We start from the raw sequence: 26,538 nt of genomic DNA on the forward strand, positions 1-26,538 counted from the left end.
CGATGACATGTTTCAACAAGACAATCCAATGATTGACATCATGTAATATAAAGAAGAGCCTACTCTGAACTAGCAAATTCGGCATATCTATCCCTCGTGAATTAATGTTAAAATGCCCCTCCACGTCTCGGAAAGTAATTCACACGGTACAGACACCGCTTAAATTTACTCTAAATGTATTTTTTATACAGTGTTTCAAATTATTATTGCTTGTTGCATTTTGTTTGTTTCATTGTTAGGGTACTGTGCGCAATAACGCAACCCCGGGCGTGGAAAGAAGATGTGTTATCCATAATGGTAGAATGGTCGTGTGTAATGACATTCCGACATATGCACAGGTGCGTCATAGCGATTCTCAATGCTGATTGGTCAGTTGAAGACAAATGACATAGCGATTCCTAGTTGTTGAGAAAAGTACGATATGACGTCGTACATTGTTCATGACGTCACAAATTCATCACATTACGTCATCTGAACAGTATGATGTTTCCAGTGAAGTTTCTCTGTAGGGTTGACATTTTCTACACCTTTTGTCTTTTTTTTTCTTAATATGTCACACACACACACACACACACACACACACACACACACACACACACACACACACACACACACACACATGTATATGTAGAATAACCATCGCCAATGAATGTGAAAAAGTATCTCACCAAAGTTTCGGGAAATAACATCGTAATTTCTCGTAGCTTGTTCGTCTTTCTCTAAGTCCAGCCAATGGGCTGCTGAGACAAACACGAGGCAGGTTTGGATGTTGATGAACTTTATTCTGAATCAGGTGACGTAAGGGATGCTGCAAACAAGACACACACACACACACACACACACACACACACACACAAAGGAGAGTTCATGCAGGATTTATATAATTGTTGCAATTGAACCTAATGACGATAGCATGATCTTTACAAAATATATATAGTAGCACACTATGTAACAAAATGTGCAAGCTGGCAAATATTAGATATAATTACTAGATAATCCAGTCAACTACGGTTATAACGAACTCAAAGGGACTACTAATTTTAGTTCGTTATAACCGTAGTTCGTTTTTAGCATATATATATACAGCAAATGTCCGGCACACACAAAAACCAGTTCGTTATATCGTATAAGGGTTTTCGTTATACTGTAATTAAATATGTTTTACTTTAATGAATAGCCTTTCTATAAGGGTTTATACCTTATTGACTTATTAACTTATTTCTTTAACAGGATGGAAAAGATAAGAATGTTGAAATATTTCTCACCTGCAAACAAAAGTCCTCCCTCCAATAGAGGTCATGCAGAATGCATGTGGAGGGCAGGTGTGAAACGAAGTTTAAAGAAGACCAATGGCCAAATCAGAAGACAGGTGGCATCTAAATATTGGAGTGAAAGTCGATATATAACAGTAATAACAGTAAATAAGATGCGGTGGGTGTATCTAAAAATAGATCGGGGAAGTCCAGGTGTAGATGGAAAATCACAGAGGCTGTAAAGGGTATCCGATTTACAACATATAATGAACGAAGCATGATGATGATGATGATGATGATGATGATGATGAGATTCGCCTGTGGGATACATGTAATAACAGACGGCCTGGTTTTTTTTGGATATCGACTCCATGACAAGCATCGTTATCTTAAGGAAAATAACTAAAACAAAACATAACATCGTTGTCGTCATACAAAAAACGGGTTCTCACACTTAACGATCCATTCTCTTCTGAAAATCAGCTTCATCATGTCAGGAGTCTGAGTCACCAAAATTCGCTATGAAGAGTTGCGCCCCTTTGCTGCCAGGAGCCGCGCCAGTTGTTGGTACGAATCCTATATTTGCCCTGATTATGATCATTGGTCAGCCAGCATTATGCGATTAACAGTGCTTGTTCAATGTTGGGTTCATCAAATTGTAATTATAAACTCTAAGACATGCAGTACCCTTGCCTTTCCTCCCTCCGACACGCCGTGATATAACTGAAATACTGTTCAAGTTTTAAGTGGACTTAAATGTCAGTTCGTTACATCTACATGTACACAGGCGAACGGTAACAGTACTGCATGATTTCAATCTATTGACAAAGGTTACCTTAATACAACAAACACAAGAAACAACCGCTAAATAAAAAATAAGTGAAAATTCTACTTGTATACACTCGTTTAATTCATACACAAAAAGTGAGAATAATTAGTTAAAAACAAAAAGTAAATAGTAAACGCGACGAATAGAGCTTTTACAAGATGTTGGCTTTAACAGTTTAACCACGTGTAAGGGAAGTAACTCTCATTTATTTACCGCGGTTCTGACGTCACAAAATTGTGGGGAATCCCCTACAAAGTTTGGCACCGTGTGTTCTTCCCAAACTCAGCTGCTGATGGTGGTGTATATTATTTTTACTTATATGACTGGCATGTGTGTTATTGCTTCGTCCTCTTGTTGCTGTTTACCAATACCACCAAACCATATCTATGATCATGTGACTTCCGCCGTAAAACGAAAGAGAAAGTAGATGTTTCTCCCATAAGACGCAGCTTACCAAGAATGAGAAGTGATTGACAGATTTGTCTCAGATTTGTTCAACAAAGGACATAAAAGATACAAAATGAAAACTAATTTGGAATTGGTAAACTTCCTTCTGAGCTGTCCGTGGTAGTAGACGGGGAGTACAAGAGCAAAGAGGAGGGGCCGATTGCGAGAAGCGAGGCGAACGGCGAGGCGAGCGAGGAGTCCAGAGTCAGCCATTATGGAGAGAAAACTGCTTGTCGTCAAAGTGAGTTAATCTTTACGCACACCTGTATGCTGTCGCATATACCACATTTCTTATGTTGAGAGGGTGGGTGGTTGAGTGGTTGAGAGGGTAGGTGGTTGAGGGGTTTGGTGGTTGAGGGGGTGGGTGGTTGAGAGGGTGGGTGGTTGAGGGAGTGGGTGGGTTGTGGGGGTGGATGGTTGAGGGAGGGGGGGGGGGGGGGGTGGAGAGGGTGGGTGGTTGAGAGGGTGGTAAGTTGAGGGGGTGGGCAGTTGAAAAGGTGGGTGGTTGAGGGGGTACATGGGTGGTTGAGGGGGTAGGTGGTTGAGAGGATGGGTGGTTGAGATACGACCAGGCAGTAACATATATCCCTTTAGTATTTGAGTCAGTAGGTATTTAGTAGCATATATATTTTAATCTGCTTTCACTTTTTGTTCTTGGACTAACAACCATGTCAAAGCTATAAATAACAATGCAGTGTGAGACGTCTACTTTCACTTTTACAGTTTTGGATAAAAAGAAAAATCTGTTTTTATGCTAAGCAGTATTTCATGATCATTTTTTAGTATATTAGACGGATTCAGACTTACAATGATGCTTTGGGTCAGGGGACCTGTCAGGACACCTATATTACTTCTCTGATACAGAAATACGACATGACAGGAAGTCCCGAACCAACACAGATGGAGGGCCCAAACTTCACATAACACAGGCTTTTGTCCACTGTTTCAGTGTAATAGACAATAGCTGAAGCTGTCACTAGTCCAACACAAGAGGATGTAGGATGAAGGTGCTGTAGGGAAGTAAATGAGCCAATCTCATTAAAATCAGATCTAAATTCACGCTGCCACTAAACAAAGATCTGAGGACATCCAATTGCAGGTCACGTCAAAACGACCTTTCGCGAACTTTGACCGACCACTGAAACGACTAACAAGAAGTCAACATCAGCCAATTAGAAAGCAGCTTCCTCGAGCTTTACGGCACACGTTTCAACCTGACTTCCATTTTGACTATGCTTGAAAAATAAGTTGACACAGTTCTCAATTAAAATTTGGAAAACTTAACAAACGAACATTCCCGAATGTCTAATATATGGTTGCGATTGTATGGCAGTGCAACATCTCCTCCATTCAAATGTTCATCCCACGGTAGCGAGAGATAGACGATAATTTTGCCGGAATCAGTCGTACAGGCCGTAACTTTCGTTCGGAATACCCCGTTTTAACGTTTTAGAGATTGTATGATTTGAAAACACATTCCGACTGTCTCTTTCATGATCTGGTAAGCGACGCTTTGATTGGTCAGATGTAAGGTCGTTCTGACGTGACCCGTAATGGGATGTCCTCAGATCTTTGTTTAGCGACACCCGTAGAGTGTGTTTGTCTTCTTCAGCCAATGGATAAGCATAATATATTTCACTCCCTGAAACTTGAAAGGAATAATGTGTGAATGTGTGCAGACTGAGACAAAGGGTTAACTTGGAGGGCTAGCTTGGCCAATCAGCTTGGGTTTGTTCAAGGCTTACATCAAAAAGGACATCTGACCCACATTTAATCTTCTAACCACTAACTTTGCATAAAAGTTCAACATGGAATAACAGACACTAAAATGCAGACTCTGAAGAATAATAAATAAATATCTATCTCAATAATTTCTCCATGTAGTGTATTTTCCACAATAAGCGCTCTGGGTGGTAAGAAAATTGACAAAGGGGGTGATCAGTAAGACCATACACAACCAGCTAATTTGTTTTAAAGAATTTCAGAGAACAAGCAGTAGGGAAAAACTTAGTTTAAACATCAATGACACTGAAGAAATCTTTTGGGTAACACAGTCAAACTTTGTTGTGTCAAACTTGAATGTGTTGATCCCCGGTTGTCTCGTATTCACCTTCCAGTACCTGCGAATGTCTTCTATATTTATCAATATATATACTCCAATCAGTTGAACTGGATGTGTGCAATTGCTGGTTGTCTCAAGCTCATTTAGGAGTCCCAAGTATCCAAATTAAATCCCCGAATGACTTGAAATGTTCAAAACAAAAAAATAATGGATCGAACCCCAGACCTTCTGCTCTCTGGGCAGGTGCTCTACCACTAGACGACAGAGGGGGGTCTATCACCAGACCACGGATGGGGGTCTACCACCAGACCACGGAGGGGGGTCTACCACTAGACCATGCAGGGGGGTCTACCACAAGACCATGGAGGGGGGTCTACCACCAGACCACAGAGGGGGGTCTACCACCAGACCATGGAGAGGGGTCTATCACCAGACCACGGATGGGGGTCTATCACCAGACCACGGAGGGGGGTCTACCACCAGACCATGGAGAGGGGTCTATCACCAGACCACGGATGGGGGTCTATCACCAGACCACGGAGGGGGGTCTACCACTAGACCATGGAGGGGGGTCTACCACCAGACCACGGAGGGGGGTCTATCACAGACCACGGAGGGGGTCTACAGTGATGTAGATATGCAGGGTAGAAGTGGTAATACACATGTAATGTTCTCCACTCTTGACAGGACCTCCCGGACTGCTCTGAGGACACAATCACCAACTATCTCGAGGTCATCTGTGACAACGGAGTGGAAGACATTCACTTCTATGATGACAGGGCAAAACATGTTGCCATGGTTACAATGGAGGATGACCTACAAGGTAGGGGAGTAGTGTCAAGTTGCTGGGACTATGGCCAGGTGGAATACTCCAAACTACTAGACGTGTAACTATACGGTGGGGACGTGATACAATACGTATCCCGATACTATGGGTGCGATACGATTCATATCCCAACACAGTACTTTTATTTCATAAGTTGATATTCTTTCTTTTTGCAGGTGAATCATAACCTGAATCATTGGTTTTTAAATTTCAGAGAGTGAAAATAGATTATTGTAGGACAGAATCATATAGATTGGAGGGGATCATGAATGTTATGCTAATAACAGTACCTGGGGGAGAACTGCGTTAGCTGGTTGTTGAACAGTTTCTGTTATTATTCAGATGTTTTTAATACATATACTGTAATGTATCGTATGCATCGTATACAGGGGTTGTTAATACATATATTGTATGGTGAGCCTCATATTGGATACTATACTGTATTGCCGTATCATTACACTACTACAAATTGCACCCGTGAAGATCGTGGTAGAAGAGGTCTTCAGCAACCCATACTTGCCGTAAAAGGCGACTATGCTTGTCGTAAAAAGCAACTAGCAGGATCAGGTGGTCAGACTCGCTGACTTGGTTGATGCATATCATTGTATCCAAGCGTGGATCAATGCTCATGATGTCAATCACTGGTTTGTCTGGTCCAGACTTGATTATTTACAGACCACCTTCATATGGCTGGAATATTGTTGAGTGCAGCGTTAAACAATAACAAACAAACAAACAAAACTACAAATTTCGCAGATTATGATGTAATAAGAGCCTGTCCACTTCATGAGACCCTTGATATGTTATATGGACATTGTTTTTGACACCTCTTTCCATAACCTGCAATGGGAATTAGGCCGGGACGAGTCGTAATTTACCCATCCTCCTATTACCAGACCCTACCCGGGTACTCATCCCCTATTACCCGACCCTACCCAGGTACCCATCCCCCTATTACTTAACCCTACCCTGGTACCCATCCCCCTATTACCCGACCCTACCCGGGTACCCATCCCCTATTACCCGACCCTACCCGGGTACCCATCCCCCTATTACCTAACCCTACCCGGGTACCCATCCCCTATTACCCGACCCAACCCGGGTACCCATCCCCTATTACCCGACCCAACCCGGGTACCCATCCCCCTATTACCCGACCCTACCCGGGTACCCATCCCCCTATTACCCAACCCTACCCGGGTACCCATCCCCTATTACCCAATCCTACCCGGGTACCCATCCCCCTATTACCCAACCCTACCCGGGTACCCATCCCCTTATTACCCGACCCTACCCGGGGACCCACTGGAGGTCTCAGGAGATGTCCCAAAATGTCTGATTAGGAACATTTTTAGAATAGCCCTGGCAAAAATGTATTTAGATACATGTATTAAACAATCTGGTCATTCATACACTGAGGTTGAATTAAGTTATATCTTTATTCAACCACATGCAAAATCAGAAGGAATGGTTAAACAGTCAGAAAGAAATGGGAACATTAGTAACTTGAAGTGTAACCATAGAGTGTCGATAATTTTTGTCATTAAACAAGATATCACGTGACAAACCACGGGTCCGGGTAGTCCTGTGGGTACCCGATAGGGCTTGGACGAGTCATATTTACTATCTGGGTACCTACCACCCTATTGCCCGACCCTACCTGGGTACCCACTCAAAATGTCTGATTGGGAACATTTTTAGCATAGCCCAGGCAAAATGTATTTAGATACATGTATTAAACAATCTGGTCATTCATACACTGAGGTTGAATCTTTATTCAACCACATGAAAAATCAGAAGGAATGGTTACACAGTCAGAAAGAAATGGGAACATTAGTAACTTGAAGTGTAACCATAGAGTGTCGATAATTTTTATCATTAAACAATATATCACGTGACTAACCACGGGTCCGGGTAGTCCTGTGGGTACTGGTGTCCTACTCAGTACCCACCCGACCCGGGTACCCATCCCAGCGCTAATGGGAATTGCCTCCACCTTATACAACTGGTTTTGACGTTATCTTTTGAGTTCTACAAGACTTTCTTAATGATAGATTTCACCAGCTATCGAAGAAAGGCCAAGAAACGTTCTATTGAAGGTCAGCAAGTGCGCCTGGTTGAGGTGTCTCCAGCTAATGGCATCCTGGTGAAGGATCTACCCCCAGGCATCACGGAGGACACCCTCAGGTTCTACTTTGAAACCTCCAAGGCGGGAGGGGCTGATGATGCTGTTACTGACAGTATCATCTTCACAAATCTCCAAGTAGCAACTGTCCTGTTTAATGACACAAATGGTAAGAATCTTGGTAGTTTATACTTTGTAAGAATTGAATGGTACCAATGAGTGTGTTACTTTTGTAATGAATGGATATGGTATTTTCCTGAAAAAAACAACAAATGATAATCTACTGCAATATGAGTCATTCAAAATAAACTGTCTGTAGTAATTTGACCTTAAGGTGAGGCCAGACCAATGTTTTTCTCTCATATTATGGATTTTTTTAAACCAAACTGCCTGGATGGAGCTGGAGAAAAAACTGTATGCTCAGATCAATAAAACATTATTTGTATATGGGGCTAAATTGTTTAGATGAATGAGGAAAAAAACAACAACCTTGAAAATGTGAAATATTTCCTGACCTATGGAGTGCCTACCATGTTATTTGGTGAATAGTGTGCACTTTAAAAAAAATACAGATTTGAAAAGGAGGGTTACACATTATACATGCATTCAAATGATCAATATTTGAGTGTTGTTGGGTCATACTTTTTAAATCTTCAATTTCTGTTTCTTATCATTTTTTTCATAATCAAGGAAGAATCCGATTGACGGATCTGTAATAAAAGAAATAATAATATTAGTCTAGCCTGAACATGGACAAATGTACCGTAAAAATGTAGTACTGAAATTAGCACGTGTTTTCACCATTCGGACAGTCAGCTGGCACAGAAACATGTTTATGGAGGAATTGTGAACACAATACACAATATAATGTAGTTAATGTTTAGCGACATGGGTGACCTAGTGATAGAAGTCCTGAGGTGAAACAATACACCAAATCTCTGATTCACCGTGATATGTGGTCTTCCATGCATGATCTGCAAGTTACAGGACTCAGTCGACATAACTATACACTAGGGTTCCCTCAAGGTCGTACATGCCTATGACCTACATGACCTTGGCTGTCAGACCCAAGGTCACCACAGTGTTAACCCTGACTCTCATTTCCTGTTTCGTTGCAGTTGTACAACGTGTACTTAAGAAGGACTCACACAAACCACAGAAGAACAGTCCACCGGTTGAAATCACGCCTTACTATGAGGTGTTTCATAAGGACGTCCTTCAGTATCTTAACAGCCTCCAGCCATCTCCAGCCTCATCTGGATACACTTCTCCAGAAACTGGGAGTCCTGTGACTACACCAACATCTGAACAAGCCTGGAGCTCTGTGATCTCACCTGAAGCCTTTTCCAATCCTGTGAGTTCACAGGCAGATGCTGGGAGTTTACAGGAAGATGGCCTGAGATCACCTGCACCTGTTGGACCATGGATGAGTTTACAAGGACCTGCAGCAGAACCTGCTCCTCATCCTCCACACACAGATCTCAAACATATTATGGAAAGTGTGTTACCAGTTCCACCCACATTGCAGTCATCGGATAACATGACTTCACTGACTGGTGTTCCACATCAAAGTGAACCCCCACTGGCCGCTTTACATCCTTACCAGGAGGAAAGAATGAAGAGTCTTGAAGATGTTGACGAAGATGACTTGTTTTCTGTCCTCAATCGAGAAGTTATAGCTCCTGTTCAAGAGCCTGCTAGATGTTTTGAAGCAGTTCTCACCAGTGCTGCCCCTCCAGAGAAGCCCCCCAAACCAAAGACCAAACCAAAAGTAAAGCCCAAACCTTGGCAACATGCTGCTGTTCCTGAGGAAACAATTAAAACATCTGTTGACTTTCCTGTGGCCCATGTAAAGCTCCTAGAAGTTTCAGGTGTGGAAAATGAGTTTCCCATGTGTTCAATTACCTATAAAAATGGTTCCATCTGCATGGAAGGTCCTGAATTCAAACTGCAGGAAGTGAAACTGAAGCTGTACGAGAAGAACCAAGACATCTGCGCTGCCACTCATACAGTTCCCCTGGTGATAGCTGACATCTTGAAGTCCAAGAAAGGGAAGAGCTACCTCGACAATGAGTTGAAGGTGTCAGGGCCTTCACAGTGGTATGTCACGGGTACCACCATGCACTGTGTGGCTTTCTCGGAGTCGGAAACCAGCGCTATGATAGAGGATGTGAAGAAGCTGATTGTCCAAGAAACTGTGCAGTTTGATCAATCCCACCAGCACTACTTGAAGAGTCCAGAATGGAAAGCAAGGCATGACTCCTTTGAGGAACAATTGATGGTCAAGGTGACCTGCAATGCTGGCCAGAGGAGTCTGACCATTGATGGACTTAGTGACGATGTGAAACTGGTCAAGGGGGAGTTGTATGGGGAGCTGAAGAAGCATGCTCACTCTTCCGTGAACTACTCCCTCTCGGGGGCCAAGGCCAAATGTATCAAGAGCTTCTATCAGAATGATATTGCGGACATCAAGAAAAAGTTATGGTATGTTTGGGAATGGATATGATATGTGTGAAAGAATCTAACCCTGCAGGAGTATGTTGGTGAATTGAGGGCCAAAAAGCAATCTTAACAAAGCGTTTAGATTGAATTGATGCCCAAAGTGCTGTATTTGTTGTCTGGTGTTGTGTCTGTTGTCCAGTGTTGTGTCTGTTGTCTGGTGTTGTGTCTGTTGTCCAGTATTGTGTTTGTTGTCCAGTGTGGCGTTTGTTGTTTAGTGTTGGTTTGTTAAGTGTTACGTTTGTTGTCCAGTGTTGTGTTTTGTTGTCCAGTGTGGTGTCTGTTTTTCAGTGACCAGGGAGGGAGAGTGGACGACTCAGGCAGTATGTCCAGCCTCACCCTGAAGATGGAAGGACCACCCAGGGAGGTGGATGATAAGCTGAAGAAGCTGAAACAGCTGGAAGGCAAAGTGTGGCATGAACGACTACATCTGGGCAAGGACGTCGCCAAGGAGAAAGGTCAGCCTGAAACATTTTGAAAACTTCCACTATGAATATTGACAAAAGAGAAAGATGCATGCACATTACAAAGCAGCTTATTGATTGTTTATGTGTTTATCTGGCAGGAATAAGGCTTCAGCTGTACATTTCCATGAAGGACATGACTCCAATCTCATTAAAATCAGATCTAGGTTGTCACTGCTGCTAAACAAAGATCTGAGGACATCCCATTACGGGTCACGACAGAACGACCTTTCGCGAACTTTGACCCACAACTGAAACGACTAACAAGAAGTTGACAGCAGTCAATTAGAAAGCAGCTCTCTCAAGCTTTATGGCACTCGTTTCAACCTGGCGACTTCCATTTCAGACTACGCTTGAAAAATATGTTGACACAGTTCTCGATTAATATTTTGAAAATTGAACAAATTAAAATTCTAGAATGTCTAATATATGGTTGCGATTATATGGCAGTGCTTCCCACGTGCTGTGCAACGCCTCTTCCGTTCAAATGTCCCACGGAAGCGAGAGATAGATCATAATTTTGACAGAATCAGTCATACTGGCCGTAACTGTCTTTCGGAATACCTCATGTTAACGTTTTTGAGGTTGCATGATAAGAAAAGACATCCCGACTGTCACTTTCATTATCTGGTACGCAATGCTTTGATTGGTCGGATGAAAGGTCGTTCTGACCCATGAGATTGGACATGAATCAGAAATGCTGGTGCCACATTTTTGTGAGTGGCCAAGTGAATCTTTTAACAACTGTCATGATATCTATCAGGAACATATGGCATTTTTTTTTCAGACTTGAACTTGTTGATTAGAGGGTTACATGGCATTGACCCAAAGGCCATGGTAGCTGCATTTGAGGCTCAGCATCCATGTTACCTGGAGCTCAACCTGCCTGGCAAGAAACCAGCATCTAACAGAAGCAGCATCATCAAGCAGGAGCCGGAAGCAGCCAGCAGCAGGTAGGAGACCTTACGTGCAGGACGAGGCTCCGTTGAGTTGGCAGTCCCATGTATGTCCGGCATCTGATGTGTGACGTCGGTCGCAAACATCGTCTTCTCTGAAACCACTGGACCAATGAAGCTGAAGTTTCACATACTTGTTCCCAACAATCATGGCACCCCATTTTGTTGAAGAGGGACAAATCTGATGTCAAATATGGCCATCACAGCAGCCACTTTGAAAAATATAGTTTTGTCTCTTCCTAGCACTTTTGCACAAAATGTCAGGAAATTTGAAAATGTGTAGTTAGAAGGCTTAACATTGATATTCCGATTTGTGCGATATCTGGGAAACTTATTACCCACATTTCCCCAAGGCACTCATTGAGTGGGGGAAAAAGTCGGAGAGTCTCATGGCTGAATGAACCTCAATGATTCACTCTGTCTGTAATCCAGCTAATCAGTTATGGAAACAATTAAGAATCAACATGTTGACCAAGCATGAAAAGTTAGTTGGTTCAATGTAGATTAATCCTTGTTAATGAAGTATAACGAGTGTTTCTTGAAGGTTGTATACTAAATACATGTACTATTGTAGTCATCATTGTTGCTTAAAGGGGAAGTGTACACGCAAAAATCTCTTTCTTTCTTTTTCTAAACAAAACACAATTTTAGAATTAGTTAATATCTGTGTTTGAAAATGTAAACTCATTTTTTTCACAGTGAAAGTAGGAAGCTCACAATAGTGTGAAAATGATATGCCGTTATGAGGCCTTCGTTTTTCGAGCTAAACAGGCCTGAGTTATCCCCCTTAGATTATGACGTAATTGGTGCCAATTCAACTGGATCCCTGTCTATTCTCAACGCAAAAGATATCAATTACCAGTTTTCGGTAAAACAACATGGCCTACGACACACTACGGCTCAGTGGTGACCGAGCATAACACTATGCTGGCTGGCCTCTGAGACGCTAGAATCACACACCTGTACCTACACCATGTGAAGCGGGTCTAACATAGCATGATGACGTCATAATGTTTATCAATTGGCACCAATGACGTCATATTGCAAGGGGCATAAGCCATGGTGTTTTTTCTTATGAAAATAGAACACTTGGTAAATGTCAAAAATATAAATCGTTTTAATGCAAAACATATGTTAATTAATTTTTATATTTTTGTCTATGACACTACTAGGTTAACACTTTTAATGTGGAAAAAGTACAAGAAAAATAGGTTCATTTCCGTGTGAACTTGCTCTTTAAGAATAAAAGTACAATAAGACCACAACTGAGTTTTCATTGAATTTAAAAAAAACAAAAAACAGTCAGAATTTGGAATAGACCGCTGTCTGAAAAAAACGCTTGGGCCATAACGAAAAGATGTTAAAAGATGGTACACACACACCAAACACACACACACACCATACATCAAACACACAAATGACAAAATATACACAGCTACAATGGTATTTGATATGCAGGAATTTTCTTTTCAGATATGAGAGCCATCTAAGACGGGTTGCATCTGTAGAAAACATTGATACTTCAGAAGGTATACCGGAGGAGATAGATATCTTCGAAGGTCTCAGTCAGTCCACACGACGTGCCGCACCCCCTCGTTCAACATTTCAACAATCAAGTACCAAAACAGTTGGAAATATCAAGATATCTGTCAAGAAGGGTGACCTCACTAAGGAAAAGGTTAGCATTAAGGTGTTGGTCATTTGATTGTATGTCTTTGAGGCCTGGGCTATTTGTCAAAAAAAAGGTCCAGGAAATTCTGTAAAAAATGATTTGTCTTCAGGTTGGACAACAACACATTGGTCACTGGACATGCTGATGTTGTGAAAAGTAGTGAGTTGTGATGTCCCACAAAATTGTAAAAGTTTTTAGGCACTGACTGAACAAAAAATATTCTATAGCATAGAAACACTAATGTTTGTCATGATGCTGGAAATTCCATGATCATGATTGCTTTGGAATTGCAGAACATTGTAGGCACCTTGTTCGCTGTACTTGTAATAAAAGCAGACTAGCGGTGACCTGGTAGTTACAATGTCCGGCCTCCTTTGCTGTGCCCTGTTGCCCGTACATAGAATGCTGCTCATGCTATCAACCACTGGTTTGTCTGTTATAGACTTATTTTTATCCCCCTGTCTGTCTGTCTGTATTTCGTTTCCAGAGCAAAACTTGAAAACTGTGAAAGATATTTCATCCAAACTTGGTACATGTATTTACCAGGGGCTGAGGGGCGGTCGGGTAGGCTAGTGGTTAAAGCGTTCGCTCGTCACGCCGAAGACCCGAGTTCGATTCCCAACATGGGTACAACATGTGAAGCCCATTTCTGGTGTCCCCCGCCGTGATATTACTGGAATATTGCTAAAAGCGGCGTAAAATCAAATTCACTAACTAACCAGGTGCTGAATTGGTGCATTTGCTGTTATGGGAGCTGGGGAAATTTTGTTTTTTAGACCTCCATGATTTTTTTGTTAAGGATACAAAACAATTGATGAGTATTCTTAAGCATGTACCCTAAATATTGCCTCTGTTGGGCCCGCTACATCAGCACGGCAGAGATCAACAGTGGTGGGCACAGCGGCCTCGAGTCCATCGTATTAAGTGTCCATGTCTTTAGTGATGCATTGTGTTGCACAGAGTTGTGTCCCTTACCCATGGCAGGATCTGAGTTAAGAATCTATTCAACATTAGTAATAAGGAGACATGTATTATATGAGTCACAATATTTCTTTGAAATTATCGTTTTACTTCTACAATATTTACCCTGGGTCAAAAGTAAATAGAGCAAATGAATTGATCTGGACTATTTTAATATATTAAATTCATTTTAAGTCATACAGTGTAATAATGATAATTATTTTGTTTCGTACAATTATGTTGGATCAGTGTGATGTCTTGGTGAATGTGGTTCCTAAGACCCTTAACCTCGGAGAAACAGCCATCTCGACATCAGTCATGAGGTCTGGAGGGCCAGAGTTTATACAGGTATGTAACCATGACCGCCCCATGTCAGGATGCACCATGGTTTTAGGAAAACATTGTGGGAATTCCAGGCCAGAATAGATCTTTAGTAATCCATGCTTGTCTCCCTGAGGAGATTCCAGGCCAGGATAGATCGTTAGTAATCCATGCTTGTCTCCCTGTGGAGATTCCAGGCCAGAATAGATCGTTAGTAATCCATGCTTGTCTCCCTGAGGGAATTCCAGGCCAGAATAGTTGTTAGTAATCCATGCTTGTCTCTCTGAGGAGATTCCATGCCAGAATAGATCATTAGTAATCCATGCTTGTCTCTCTGAGGAGATTCCAGGCCAGAATAGATCGTTAGTAATCCATGCTTGTCTCCCTGAGGAGATTCCAGGCCAGAATAGATCGTTAGTATGTTGATAAATATTTATTAAAATATATATAATTATTGTTTTTTGCAGCAATTTGAGATGTCCAAGCTGAGCTGGTCGGCTGGGGGCATCATACAAAACTCCGCCTGTCGGAATCTGCCAGGGAAGAGGGTTTTCACCATTGTGTTGGACAAGTGGAATCCTCCTCAATCTAAGATGGTGAGACTGGGACGCACAGTTTGGTTCCTAAACACCTTACTTGTGCCAGGAGCCAATACATGGGCTCAATCTCATAATAATCACCGCTATTGCTAAACAAAGATCCCATTAGGGGGCACATCAAAATGACCTTTCATACGACCAATCAGAGCGACGCTTACCAGATCATGAAAGCGACAGTCGGAATGTGATTTCTAACCATGCAACTTTAACACGGGGTATTTCGAACCATAGTTACAGTCTTAACGACTTAACCCATACAAGGAGACCATCTTATTAGCCATTCCAGAATGTTCTTTTGTTCAGGTTTCAAATTTTTTATCAAGAATTTGTCAACATATGTTTTGAAGCGTAGTCGCCTATTTGTAATCAGTGCTGTAAAGCAGCAAAAAGCTTCCTTCTGATTGGCTTCTTGTCAGTCATTCCATTGGTCTGTCAAAGTCCTGTAAAGGGGTGTGGTGAGAACTAAGATCAGATTTTAATGAGATTGTACATGGGGTGTTCTTCAGTGGGGAAGGTCACACCAAATCATCACTATATGATTCTCATACCCTTTCTACCAGACCTATGAAGATCCGGGGTAGAATAGGTCTTCAGCAACCCATGCTTGCCGTCAAAAAGGCGTCTATGCTTGTCGTAAGAGGCGACTTACGGGATTGGGTGGTCAGGGTGGATATTTTGGTTGATGCATGTCATCGTATCCCAATTGCGTGGATCAATGCTCATGATGTCAATCACTGGAATCATTAATCTGTTCCAGACTCGATTTTTAACAGACTGACGTCATATAGCTGGAATATTGCTGAGTGTGGCATTGAACAACAAACCAAACCAAACCTTTCTACTGAACCTTTTTTGGGTCCTCAAAATTTGGCTTATCTATGGTCTTATACCGTATGCCATTCTAAAGGTTCAGTGAATGAAATTATGTCTTAAACATTAATTACGTTTACAAAGACAGCTACAAGATAAGAGATTATTCACATGCCAAAGGCTGTCGTAATGTATTCCTGTTGTATGGTGTTGACGATGTGGAATCACACTTGGCTAATAATATAAGGGTAAAGCTATTTTTCAGGGAATTATCATTTGCAGAAGCCCTAGGTCTTCCATTAACTGCCCGACAAAGGAGGGCAGTTGAATAGACCGAGGGCTTCTGCAAATGATAACGCCCTGAAAAAGAGCGGTACCGTTATTATAGCTAAAATGGATGGAATTTGTTATCAAATAAAAAGAAACAACAATATCAGTTTTGAAACATTTACTGCAATCGACACCAATGTTACTGACCCACTTTTGCAAATATGGAAATGTCATAGGACAAACCAGATGACGTCACTATTATACGTGACGTCACTTTCTCTACCCTATGACGTCACCTAACAACGGGCATGATAATGGCCCATCATCAAGCAATATGAGGGCACTATCAAGTTACAGTGGCCCGCTCATTTTTGATAATGTGCAGTCGGTTTAATGATAATTCTATCCATTTTAGATATAATCTGTATTTGTATACCGTGGTTCTGTGTGACTTCTTGCAGGACTTCAAGAGTTTGATTGATTCATGTTTGAAGACGGCGGACGCGGCTACTTACAAGTCCATTGGAATCGCTGCAGTGGGTTGTGGGAGACTGCTGAAGTACCCCGAGAAGTTTGTGGCGGCTGCCACTGTGGCAACCATTACAGCCAACAGTTCATTGCAAAACTTGAAGGTGTGAAGTCATTGGTCATTGTTCATTTTAGAGTATGACAGTTAAGACTGTAGGAATTCCAGGATAGAAATAGTCCCAAGTAAGCTATGCTTAAGTCTTGGTCCCCAGTACCGATGCTTGTCTTCCCCCATGGGGTTTCCAGGGTAGAATTGGTCCCCAGTACCGATGCTTGTCTCCCCCCATGGGGTTTCGAGGATAGCATTGGTCCCCAGTAGCGATGCTTGTCTCCCTATGGGGTTTCGAGGATAGAATTGGTCCCCAGTACCGATGCTTGTCTCCCTATGCGGTTTCCAGGGTAGAATTTGTCCCCAATACCGATGCTTGTCTCCCTATGGGGTTTCGAGGATAGAAACAGTCCCCAGTACCGATGCTTGTCTCCCTATGGGGTTTCGAGGATAGAATTAGTCCCCAGTAGGGATGCTTGTCTCCCCATGGTGTTTCCAGGATAGAATTGGTCCCCAGTACCGATGCTTGTCTCCCTATTGGGTTTCATGGGTAGAATTGTCCCCAGTACCGATGCTTGTCTCCCTATGGGGTTTCGAGGATAGAAACGGTCCCCAGTTCCGATGCTTGTCTCCCTATGGGGTTTCCAGGATAGAAACGGTCCCCAGTACCGATGCTTGTCTCCCCATGGTGTTTCCAGGATAGAATTGGTCCCCAGTACCGATGCTTGTCTCCCTATGGGGTTTCCAGGGTAGAATTTGTCCCCAGTACCGATGCTTGTCTCCCTATGGGGTTTCGAGGATAGAAACGGTCCCCAGTACCGATGCTTGTCTCCCTATGGGGTTTCCAGGATAGAAACGGTCCCCAGTACCGATGCTTGTCTCCCTATGGGGTTTCCAGGATAGAATTGGTCTCCAGTACCGATGCTTGTCTCCCCAGTGGGTTTCCAGGATAGAATTGGTCCCCAGTACCGATGCTTGTCTCCCTATGGGGTTTCGAGGATAGAATTGGTCTCCAGTACCGATGCTTGTCTCCCTATGGGGTTTCCAGTGTAGAATTTGTCCCCAGTACCGATGCTTGTCTCCCTATGGGGTTTCCAGGGTAGAATTGGTCTCCAGTACCGATATTTGTCTCCCTTTGGGGTTTTGAGGATAGAATTTGTCCCCAGTACCGAGGCTTGTCTCCCTATGGGGTTTCCAGTGTAGAATTTGTCCCCAGTACCGATGCTTGTCTCCCTATGGGGTTTCGAGGATAGAAACGGTCCCCAGTACCGATGCTTGTCTCCCTATGGGGTTTCCAGGATAGAAACGGTCCCCAGTACCGATGCTTGTCTCCCTATAGGGTTTCCAGGATAGAAATGGTCCCCAGTACCGATGCTTGTCTCCCTTTGGGGTTTCAAGGATAGAAATGGTCCCCAGTACTGATGCTTGTCTCCCTTTGGGGTTTCCAGGATAGAATTGGTCCCCAGTACCGATGCTTGTCTCCCTATGGGGTTTCCAGGATAGAATTGATCCCCAGTACCGATGCTTGTCTCCCTATGGGGTTTCAAGGATAGAATTGGTCCCCAGTACCGATGCTTGTCTCCCTTTGGGGTTTCCAGGATAGAATTGATCCCCAGTACCGATGCTTGTCTCCCTATAGGGTTTCCAGGGTAGAATTGGTCCCCAGTACCGATGCTTGTCTCCCTATGGGGTTTCCAAGATAGAATTGGTCCCCAGTACCGATGCTTGTCTCCCTATGGGGTTTCCAGGATAGAATTGGTCTCCAGTACCGATGCTTGTCTCCCCAGTGGGTTTCCAGGATAGAATTGGTCCCCAGTACCGATGCTTGTCTCCCTATGGGGTTTCGAGGATAGAATTGGTCTCCAGTACCGATGCTTGTCTCCCTATGGGGTTTCCAGTGTAGAATTTGTCCCCAGTACCGATGCTTGTCTCCCTATGGGGTTTCCAGGGTAGAATTGGTCTCCAGTACCGATATTTGTCTCCCTTTGGGGTTTTGAGGATAGAATTTGTCCCCCAGTACCGAGGCTTGTCTCCCTATGGGGTTTCCAGTGTAGAATTTGTCCCCAGTACCGAGGCTTGTCTCCCTATGGGTTTTCCAGGATAGAATTGGTCCCCAGTACTGATGCTTGTCTCCCTATGGGGTTTCCAGGGTAGAATTGGTCCCCAGTACCGATGTTTGTCTCCCTATGGGGTTTCCAGGATAGAATTGATCCCCAGTACCGATGCTTGTCTCCCTATGGGGATTCAAGGATAGAATTGGTCCCCAGTACCGATGCTTGTCTCCCTTTGGGGTTTCCAGGATAGAATTGATCCCCAGTACCGATGCTTGTCTCCCTATAGGGTTTCCAGGGTAGAATTGGTCCCCAGTACCGATGTTTGTCTCCCTGTGGGGTTTCCAGGGTAGAATTGGTCCCCAGTACCGATGCTTGTCTCCCTATGGGGTTTCCAGGATAGAATTGGTCCCCAGTACCGATGCTTGTCTCCCTATGGGGTTTCGAGGATAGAATTGGTCTCCAGTACCGATGCTTGTCTCCCCAGTGGGTTTCCAGGAAAGAATTGGTCCCCAGTACCGATGCTTGTCTCCCCCCATGGGGTTTCGAGGATAGAATTGGTCCCCAGTACCGATGCTTGTCTCCCTATGGGGTTTCCAGTGTAGAATTTGTCCCCAGTACCGATGCTTGTCTCCCTATGGGGCTTCCAGGGTAGAATTGGTCTCCAGTACCGATATTTGTCTCTCTTTGGGGTTTTGAGGATAGAATTTGTCCCCAGTACCGAGGCTTGTCTCCCTATGGGGTTTCCAGGGTAGAATTGGTCTCCAGTACCAATATTTGTCTCCCTATGGGGTTTCCAGGGTAGAATTTGTCCCCAGTACCGATGCTTGTCTCCCTATGGGGTTTCCAGTGTAGAATTTGTCCCCAGTACTGATGCTTGTCTCCCTATGGGGTTTCCAGGATAGAATTGGTCTCCAGTACCGATATTTGTCTGCCTATGGGGTTTCCAGGGTAGAATTTGTCCCCAGTACCGATGCTTGTCTCCCTATGGGGTTTCCAGTGTAGAATTTGTCCCCAGTACCGATGCTTGTCTCCCTATGGGGTTTCCAGGATAGAATTGGTCTCCAGTACCGATATTTGTCTCCCTTTGGGGTTTTGAGGATAGAATTTGTCCCCAGTACCGAGGCTTGTCTCCCTATGGGGTTTCCAGGGTAGAATTGGTCCCCAGCACCGATGCTTGTCTCCCAATGGGGTTTCCAGGGTGGAATTGGTCCCCAGTACCGATGCTTGTCTCCCTATGGGATTTCAAGGATAGAATTGGTCCTCGGTACCTTGTAGGAGTGGTGGTCAGACTCGGTATTTTGGCAGATTGTTGCCATCATGTCCAGGTGGCAGGTATGCTGCTCATGTGTACAATCACTGGCTTGTCTGGTTCAGGCTGCACTATTTACAAACAGCATTCACATAGCTGGAATATATTTCTGACAATGGTGTTAAATGACATTCACAGACTCTGAAAGTTTCTTTGTACAATGTAGATTCATACCCTTGCTTTGTGTACCTGTTTTCAATGTTGTCCCACTTTGCTGTAGTATGTCAACCTTATCCTGTATGACGCAAAGACCTACCAGACATTCCTGGATGAAATAAGCCCTCGACCTAGACACTCTCTTGTTGGTAAGTGTAATCACAACGCTGTGTTATTTGTTACGCAGATAACTTCTCCATGATTACAGTCTTTGATTACCTTGGCTGAAGTCACCTCGTGTCATATAGTTCTACTGTTTACATGGGGGGCACGGGTGGCCCAGTCGTCTAAGGCGCCGCGATTCGCTGTGCAGAGTTGCATCCCTTGGGCACACCGGAAACCTATGATTGTGGGTTTGAATCCCGGTTCGCCCCGAATATGTTTCTAGGTTTGTCAGCACTATACCCGTGCTCGTGGGTTTCACCGAAGTGGTAAACGTCTTAGACCTGCATCACTTCGGGCTTTCCTCCCACATTAAGCTGACACGCCGTGATATGACTGGAATACTTTTAAAAGCGGCGTTAAACCCAACTCACTCACTCACTACTGTTTACATGGTCTATTTCCGCATAGGCAGATACAGAGGGGGGGTCCCCCCACCCCCACCCACCCTTGTGTTGGCACGGCTGAAACCTACGATGATGGGTTCAAATTCCAGTTTACTCCAATAATGCTTTTTGGTTTGTCAGCACCATACCCTGCTTGTGGGTTTCTCCAGAGTGGTAATCTAAGACCTGCATCACTTCAGGCTTTCCTTGCTCGTTAAGCTGATACGCCGTGATATATCTGGAACACTGTGGAAGTGGCATAAAACCCAATTCTACCATGAATTTTAAATTTACTCGATTCTGATTGGTCAATCAGAGGCTATTAAATCACAATAAACCCCCTCTGATTGAAACAGCTGGTTAGACGGCCGCATCACCACAGAAGCTAATATTCATAGGATAGTACTATTTTCAGTCATAATAATTATATCTACAATTACAGGTTACAAAATGCACAGATGCGGTTACTACAATATTCAAAGGATGTGTGGCAATACATTTCATGCAGAAAACACGATAGAAATGTACAAAGGGAGTGTGTTTATGTTTTGGAGACAACAGAGAGCTTGGAATTTTGGCGCTTTTCTATACATGTATATCTTTTGCGTCACAATGAGCGATATGACGTCATAATGGTGACGTGCGATGTAGAGCGAAAGCCTTGCAAAGCTTGCTTTGTTTTCTTTAAGGATGCCCGCCTCATGTTAGCTTACCAAGTTGCCGTGCTTATATGCTTTCAATGCCTGTCATATGTTCGAGTGAAGTATTACGGTGTAAACAAACTGTTTGAGTATATACAGCACCATATTTTGTTCGGTGATTCCAAGGAGTTCGCATTTTATTTAGTCATGGTAGAATGGAGATAAACATACTGTGTTTTCAATGTAGAGCTAGGTTACCTGTAGATTTAACCCCGCTAAATTTAACATTTGAAACCTCACGCTGCGCGTTCGGTTCCAAATTCAATTGAGCGGGGTTAAATCTACAGGTAACCTAGCTCTACATTGAAAACACAGAATGTTTATCTCCTAATTCACTCACACGTTATGAGATGAAGAGTTAAATCTGGTGAATTTTTTTGCAGGTCATAGGCCACAGTATGAAGAAATCGTGTATGTATTTTCAATGTTTAGTGTCTCATAAATATACTTTTGATCTATTCCATAAGCTCTATATACACCTAGTCACCTATTCAAGATGTAATGAGACATAACTCCTCTTACGCTATCTCTGTGAGGAGCTTGGGGATGTCCATGTGCACACAAAGTCTAGTGTCACATCTTCCAGCTCATACAGCCATGCAGTGTTACAGGATGGTGTAGATGGAACATACATGTACTCCATTGTAAGAAAATATCTACTCACTTAGAGTTTATTACATTCAACTCTCAGGCTCAAATAATCCTCTTCACGCCATAAGGGGCGGTGGGGTAACCTAGTGGTTAAAGCGTTCGCTTGTCACGTCAAGGGCCCAGGTTCGATTCCCCACATGGATACAATGTGTGAAGCCCATTTCTGGGGTCCCCCGCCGTGATGTTGCTGGAATATTGCTAAAGGCGGCGTAAAACCATACCCACTCACTCACTCACTCACTCACTCAGTCTCCATGCCAGATATGGTGAGGCCTGGGGAAGCTTGTTTGAGTTGAAAGCTTTTGTCAGTAAACGGAAAGATTTTAATCCAACGATTTTTCTTTGTTTATTAATCCAAGATGTAGATCTACTTTTATCAGCATATTTTAAAATAATATGTCATAAATAATATTTTCTAAGTACCATCTTACTTTCATAGTACAGTCATGCCCCGCTTATACGGACTTCAGATATCCGGAAACGTCGGTTCCCGGATGATTTTCATTCAAAACGAAATAATTACTATATAAATTTACCGGTATATACGGAAATTCAGTTTCCAGAACCGGATGGTCATTTTCATACACAAAACACTGAAATGCACACAAAATTGTCTCACTTACCCGGACAATACACTTCCGCTAGTGGTAATCCTTCTGCTGGTGGTAATCCTTTGATTCGTGAGAAGTCAATTAACCAAGTGACACTGAGTTACTTATGAGACGAGCTTGTTTATTGTACATGTAATCCCATTCGATAAATATTGCGATCTAGGCAATTTGGAATTATTGTTTAAAATTCAAACCTCAAAATGTGGTAAAGTTCAAACTTCCATGACAGATTTTTGACGTGTATGTCTTGAATAAAGATTGAGTGGATGTATCTGTTTGCTCTGTCATCTGTCATGAGTTGCGTAATAGAAGGGAAGTAACTCTTCCAGTAAGAAGCTGGTTTCAGTTATACGGAAATTCGTTTATACGGACGAATGGTGAAATGACGCAAGTGTCCGTATAAACGACGCACGACTGTACAAATATGTAGGACGCTATCTGATCCATGGCAGATTATCATATAATATCAATAATTGGCAATTTCTATAGTGCTATATGTTGTATAGATTCATGTATAGCGGCAGACTTTCAGTGATCAATTTTGTGATTTCTCTGGGTGATTTTGAACATTTTCCCATTGGAACGGAATCGTTGGTGCAGAGATTGCATATCGGTACTTTTCTTAAAAACATTCCCCAAAGTTTCATTGTAGAAATAATTTTCTAAGACCTTCCACACCATCCTTCATTTGCCGGAGTTGATAAAATCCTGAATATTTTCACACTTCCCCCCTTCATTCAGCAACTGATTCGGCATTAGAACATTTCAAAACTGGTTTCTTCCTCTGCCGGCATGAATCCGCCATAAAAGAAAACATTCATTTTCTATTGTGTCCGGCTTCATTGATTTCGACTGATCGTTATGTCTATCGGTGAGACGTTAAACTTACATGACATCCTCACAGGCAAGGAATATTGACGTCATCTCAAGTATGACATCATATAACAATTGAACTGATTGTTCATTCACGGATAAGAAATCATTGCAAACATCACGTCATATTACAATGAGAATCTGCCACGGATCTGAGAATACGCCAAGGATCTGATTTTCAGTAAGGACAGTGGCCCTGTGAAACGAAAAATAAAAAATTGTGTGACCTCTTCTAAATCTTTAAACAGTTAACAAAATTATTTTCTGTTCAGTTTGGACATAAAACTGCAGAATATGTATTCCTTGTAGGGAATCCATGCCGGTGGGAAAGTCGGTGGGAAAGTCGGTGACTGTTGGGGGCACGACGATCACCATCCAACAGGGGGACATAACCAAAACCAGGGTAACGAGCTACACACTATGTGCTATTTTCAGTACTGAAACTGTCTGTAGAGATGATCGAGTGTTATATGTCATCCATGTGCTCAACTTATTTGGCTGCAAGTTTGTACATTTATACATTTTAGGGATGGGGTGAGTCCAAATTTACTACCCTGGTACCCACCACCCTATTACCTGACCCTACCCAGGTACCCACTGTAGGTCTCAGGAGATGTCTCAAAATGTCTGATTGGGAACATTTTTAGCATAACCCTGGTAAAACGTATTTAGATACATGTATTAAACAATCTGGTCATTCACACACTAAAGTCGAATTTAGTTAAATATTTATTCAACCATATGAAAAATCAGAAGGAATGGGTGCATTAGTGACACTGTGTAACATAGAGTTCTGAATAATTTTTGTCATCAAACAATATATCACGTGACTATCCACGGGTCCGGGTAGTCCTGTGGGTACCCTGGAACTACTCAGTACCCACCCGACCCGGGTACCCGCGTTATACATCCCAGCCCTAGTACATTTTAATCATGTTCTTGATAATTCTTTTTACAGATATTGCTGTGTCCTGATTATGTTTCACTCAATCTCACTAAAATCATATGTCAGTTCTCGCTACTGCTAAACAAAGATCTGAGGACACCAATTACAGGTTGCGTCAGAACTAGGTCTGGGACGGCTAACTCAGGTACTGGGGTCGGGTGGGTACTGAGTAGTGTTAATGACAAAGATTCACTGAAACTCCATGGCTACACTACCAGTCACTAATGTTCGCATTTCTTTCTGACTATGCACGCATTCCTTCCGGCGTTCATATGCTTTATTAAAGATAAGCTTCAATCAACTGCAGTGTATGCATGACCAGATCCTTTTATACGTGTATCCCTGTGTTATGGGTTTTCAGACGCTTATGAAAATTTGTAGTTTTCTCTCTAATCACATGAAAACTGTAAAACATCTCATCTCATATAAAAGACAACTTTCTCTTAAAAACAAGCCATCATCTGGCTATTTGCATTGTCTGTGTGATGCTACCCCCCCGTCTGAAAACATATGATGTCCAAAAACCTCATGATTCAACGGTATGTATAACTATCTGAATAACTTTTGCCAGGCTCTGGTACATAATTCCCAATTGGACATTATATACCAACTTTCGAGCTTGACAGTGGGTACATGGTTAGGGTCGGATAGTAGGGGGTTGGGTACCTGGGTAGGGTCGGGTTATAGGGGGTTGGGTACCTGGGTAAGGTCGGGTATTAGGGGGTTTGGTACCCGTGTAGGGTCGGGTAATAGGGGGTTGCGTACCCGTGTAGAGCCGGGTAATAGGGGAGAGGGAGGTGGGGGGAGTACCCGTGTAGTGTCGGGTAATAGGGGGTTGGGTACCGGGTAGGGTCGGGTAAAAGGGGGTTAGGTACCTGGGTAGGGTCGGGTAATAGGGGATTGGGTACCTGGGTAGGGTCGGGAAAAAGGGGGTTGGGTACCTGGGTAGGGTCGGGTAAAAGGGGGTTGAGTACCTGGGTAGGGTCGGGTAATAGGGGGTTGGGTACCCGTGTGGGGTCGGGTAATAGGGGAGAGGAAGGTGGGGGGAGTACCCGTGTAGTGTCGGGTAATAGGGGGTTGGGTACCTGGGTAGGGTCTGGTAATAGGGGGTTGGGTACCTGGGTAGGGTCGGGTAATAGGGGGTTGAGTACCTGGGTAGGGTCGGGTAATAGGGGGTTGGGTACCCGTGTAGGGTCGGGTAATAGGAGGTTTGGTACCCGTGTAGTGTCAGGTAATAGGGGGTTATGTAACTGGGTAGTAAATTTAGTAAATCACAGACCTAGTCAGAACGACTTTCATCTGACCAATTGCTTACCAGATTGGGGAAGTGACAGTCGGAATGTCATTTCCAGTCTGTTTCTATATAGATATATTATATATGTTTGATTTAAAGTAATCCACTTCTATTTAAGGCAACTGTACTGGTGAATGTGTTAACGGCTGACCTTGACCTTGGATCTACAGCAGTATCACAGGCCTTTGCGCGTGCTGGTGGACCATCACTTATTGATGTGTGTATATATAATCATTTTGAAGTTCTGTTTACTTATATTTTAATTGTTCAGTGGCCAGTCATATCTGGAATTGGGAATTTCTGTATCGGTGTGCAGAGTTGCTTCCCTTAGTTGCCAACATCCACTGGTCATAGGTTTGAATCCCGGTGGTGACCTGACTTTGATCTTTTGGTCCATCAGCATAATATTCATGCTCATTGATTGATGTGTACGACCTTCATCACATTCAGCTTCCCTCATGCATTCAGTTGACACTTCAAGATTCAACTTCAATATTTTCAAATTGGTTTTATATCAGGAAGAGAATTTATGGATGACACAATGTTTTGGAGTATAACTTACTTCTTCATCAGGTCAGTAGCACACAGGAGTAACATAAACTCTGAAACATGTTCTTCATAATAAAGAAGTTGACATCCATAAATTATCTTCCTTATGTGTATCACTCCTAAACGCCATTCAGTTGGTTTAATATCAAACTCAATGTGTTAACAAAAACAAGAAT

The 26,538-nt window shown here is 43.0% G+C and overlaps 1 protein-coding gene across 1 annotated transcript in view; it reads left to right on the forward strand.

Moving 5' to 3' along the window:
• The first annotated feature begins 2,357 nt into the window (after positions 1-2,357).
• LOC139449627 (uncharacterized) overlaps positions 2,358-26,538 on the forward strand; it is a 34,701-nt gene continuing 10,520 nt past the window's right edge. Inside the window, exons 1-14 of the mRNA XM_071231102.1 lie at positions 2,358-2,770; positions 5,279-5,414; positions 7,472-7,711; positions 8,661-10,026; positions 10,333-10,499; positions 11,293-11,458; positions 12,935-13,139; positions 14,343-14,441; positions 14,882-15,010; positions 16,555-16,725; positions 20,254-20,338; positions 21,822-21,849; positions 23,883-23,976; positions 25,932-26,030. Of these exons, the coding sequence (XP_071087203.1) occupies positions 2,744-2,770; positions 5,279-5,414; positions 7,472-7,711; positions 8,661-10,026; positions 10,333-10,499; positions 11,293-11,458; positions 12,935-13,139; positions 14,343-14,441; positions 14,882-15,010; positions 16,555-16,725; positions 20,254-20,338; positions 21,822-21,849; positions 23,883-23,976; positions 25,932-26,030 (3,012 nt within the window). The 5' untranslated portion in view covers positions 2,358-2,743. The remainder of the gene's footprint in view (positions 2,771-5,278; positions 5,415-7,471; positions 7,712-8,660; positions 10,027-10,332; positions 10,500-11,292; positions 11,459-12,934; positions 13,140-14,342; positions 14,442-14,881; positions 15,011-16,554; positions 16,726-20,253; positions 20,339-21,821; positions 21,850-23,882; positions 23,977-25,931; positions 26,031-26,538) is intronic.

The sequence above is a fragment of the Haliotis cracherodii genome, unplaced genomic scaffold (genome assembly GCF_022045235.1).
Source record: "Haliotis cracherodii isolate W230 unplaced genomic scaffold, xgHalCrac1.p SCAF_8, whole genome shotgun sequence".
NCBI classification, from domain to species: Eukaryota; Metazoa; Mollusca; class Gastropoda; order Lepetellida; family Haliotidae; genus Haliotis; species Haliotis cracherodii.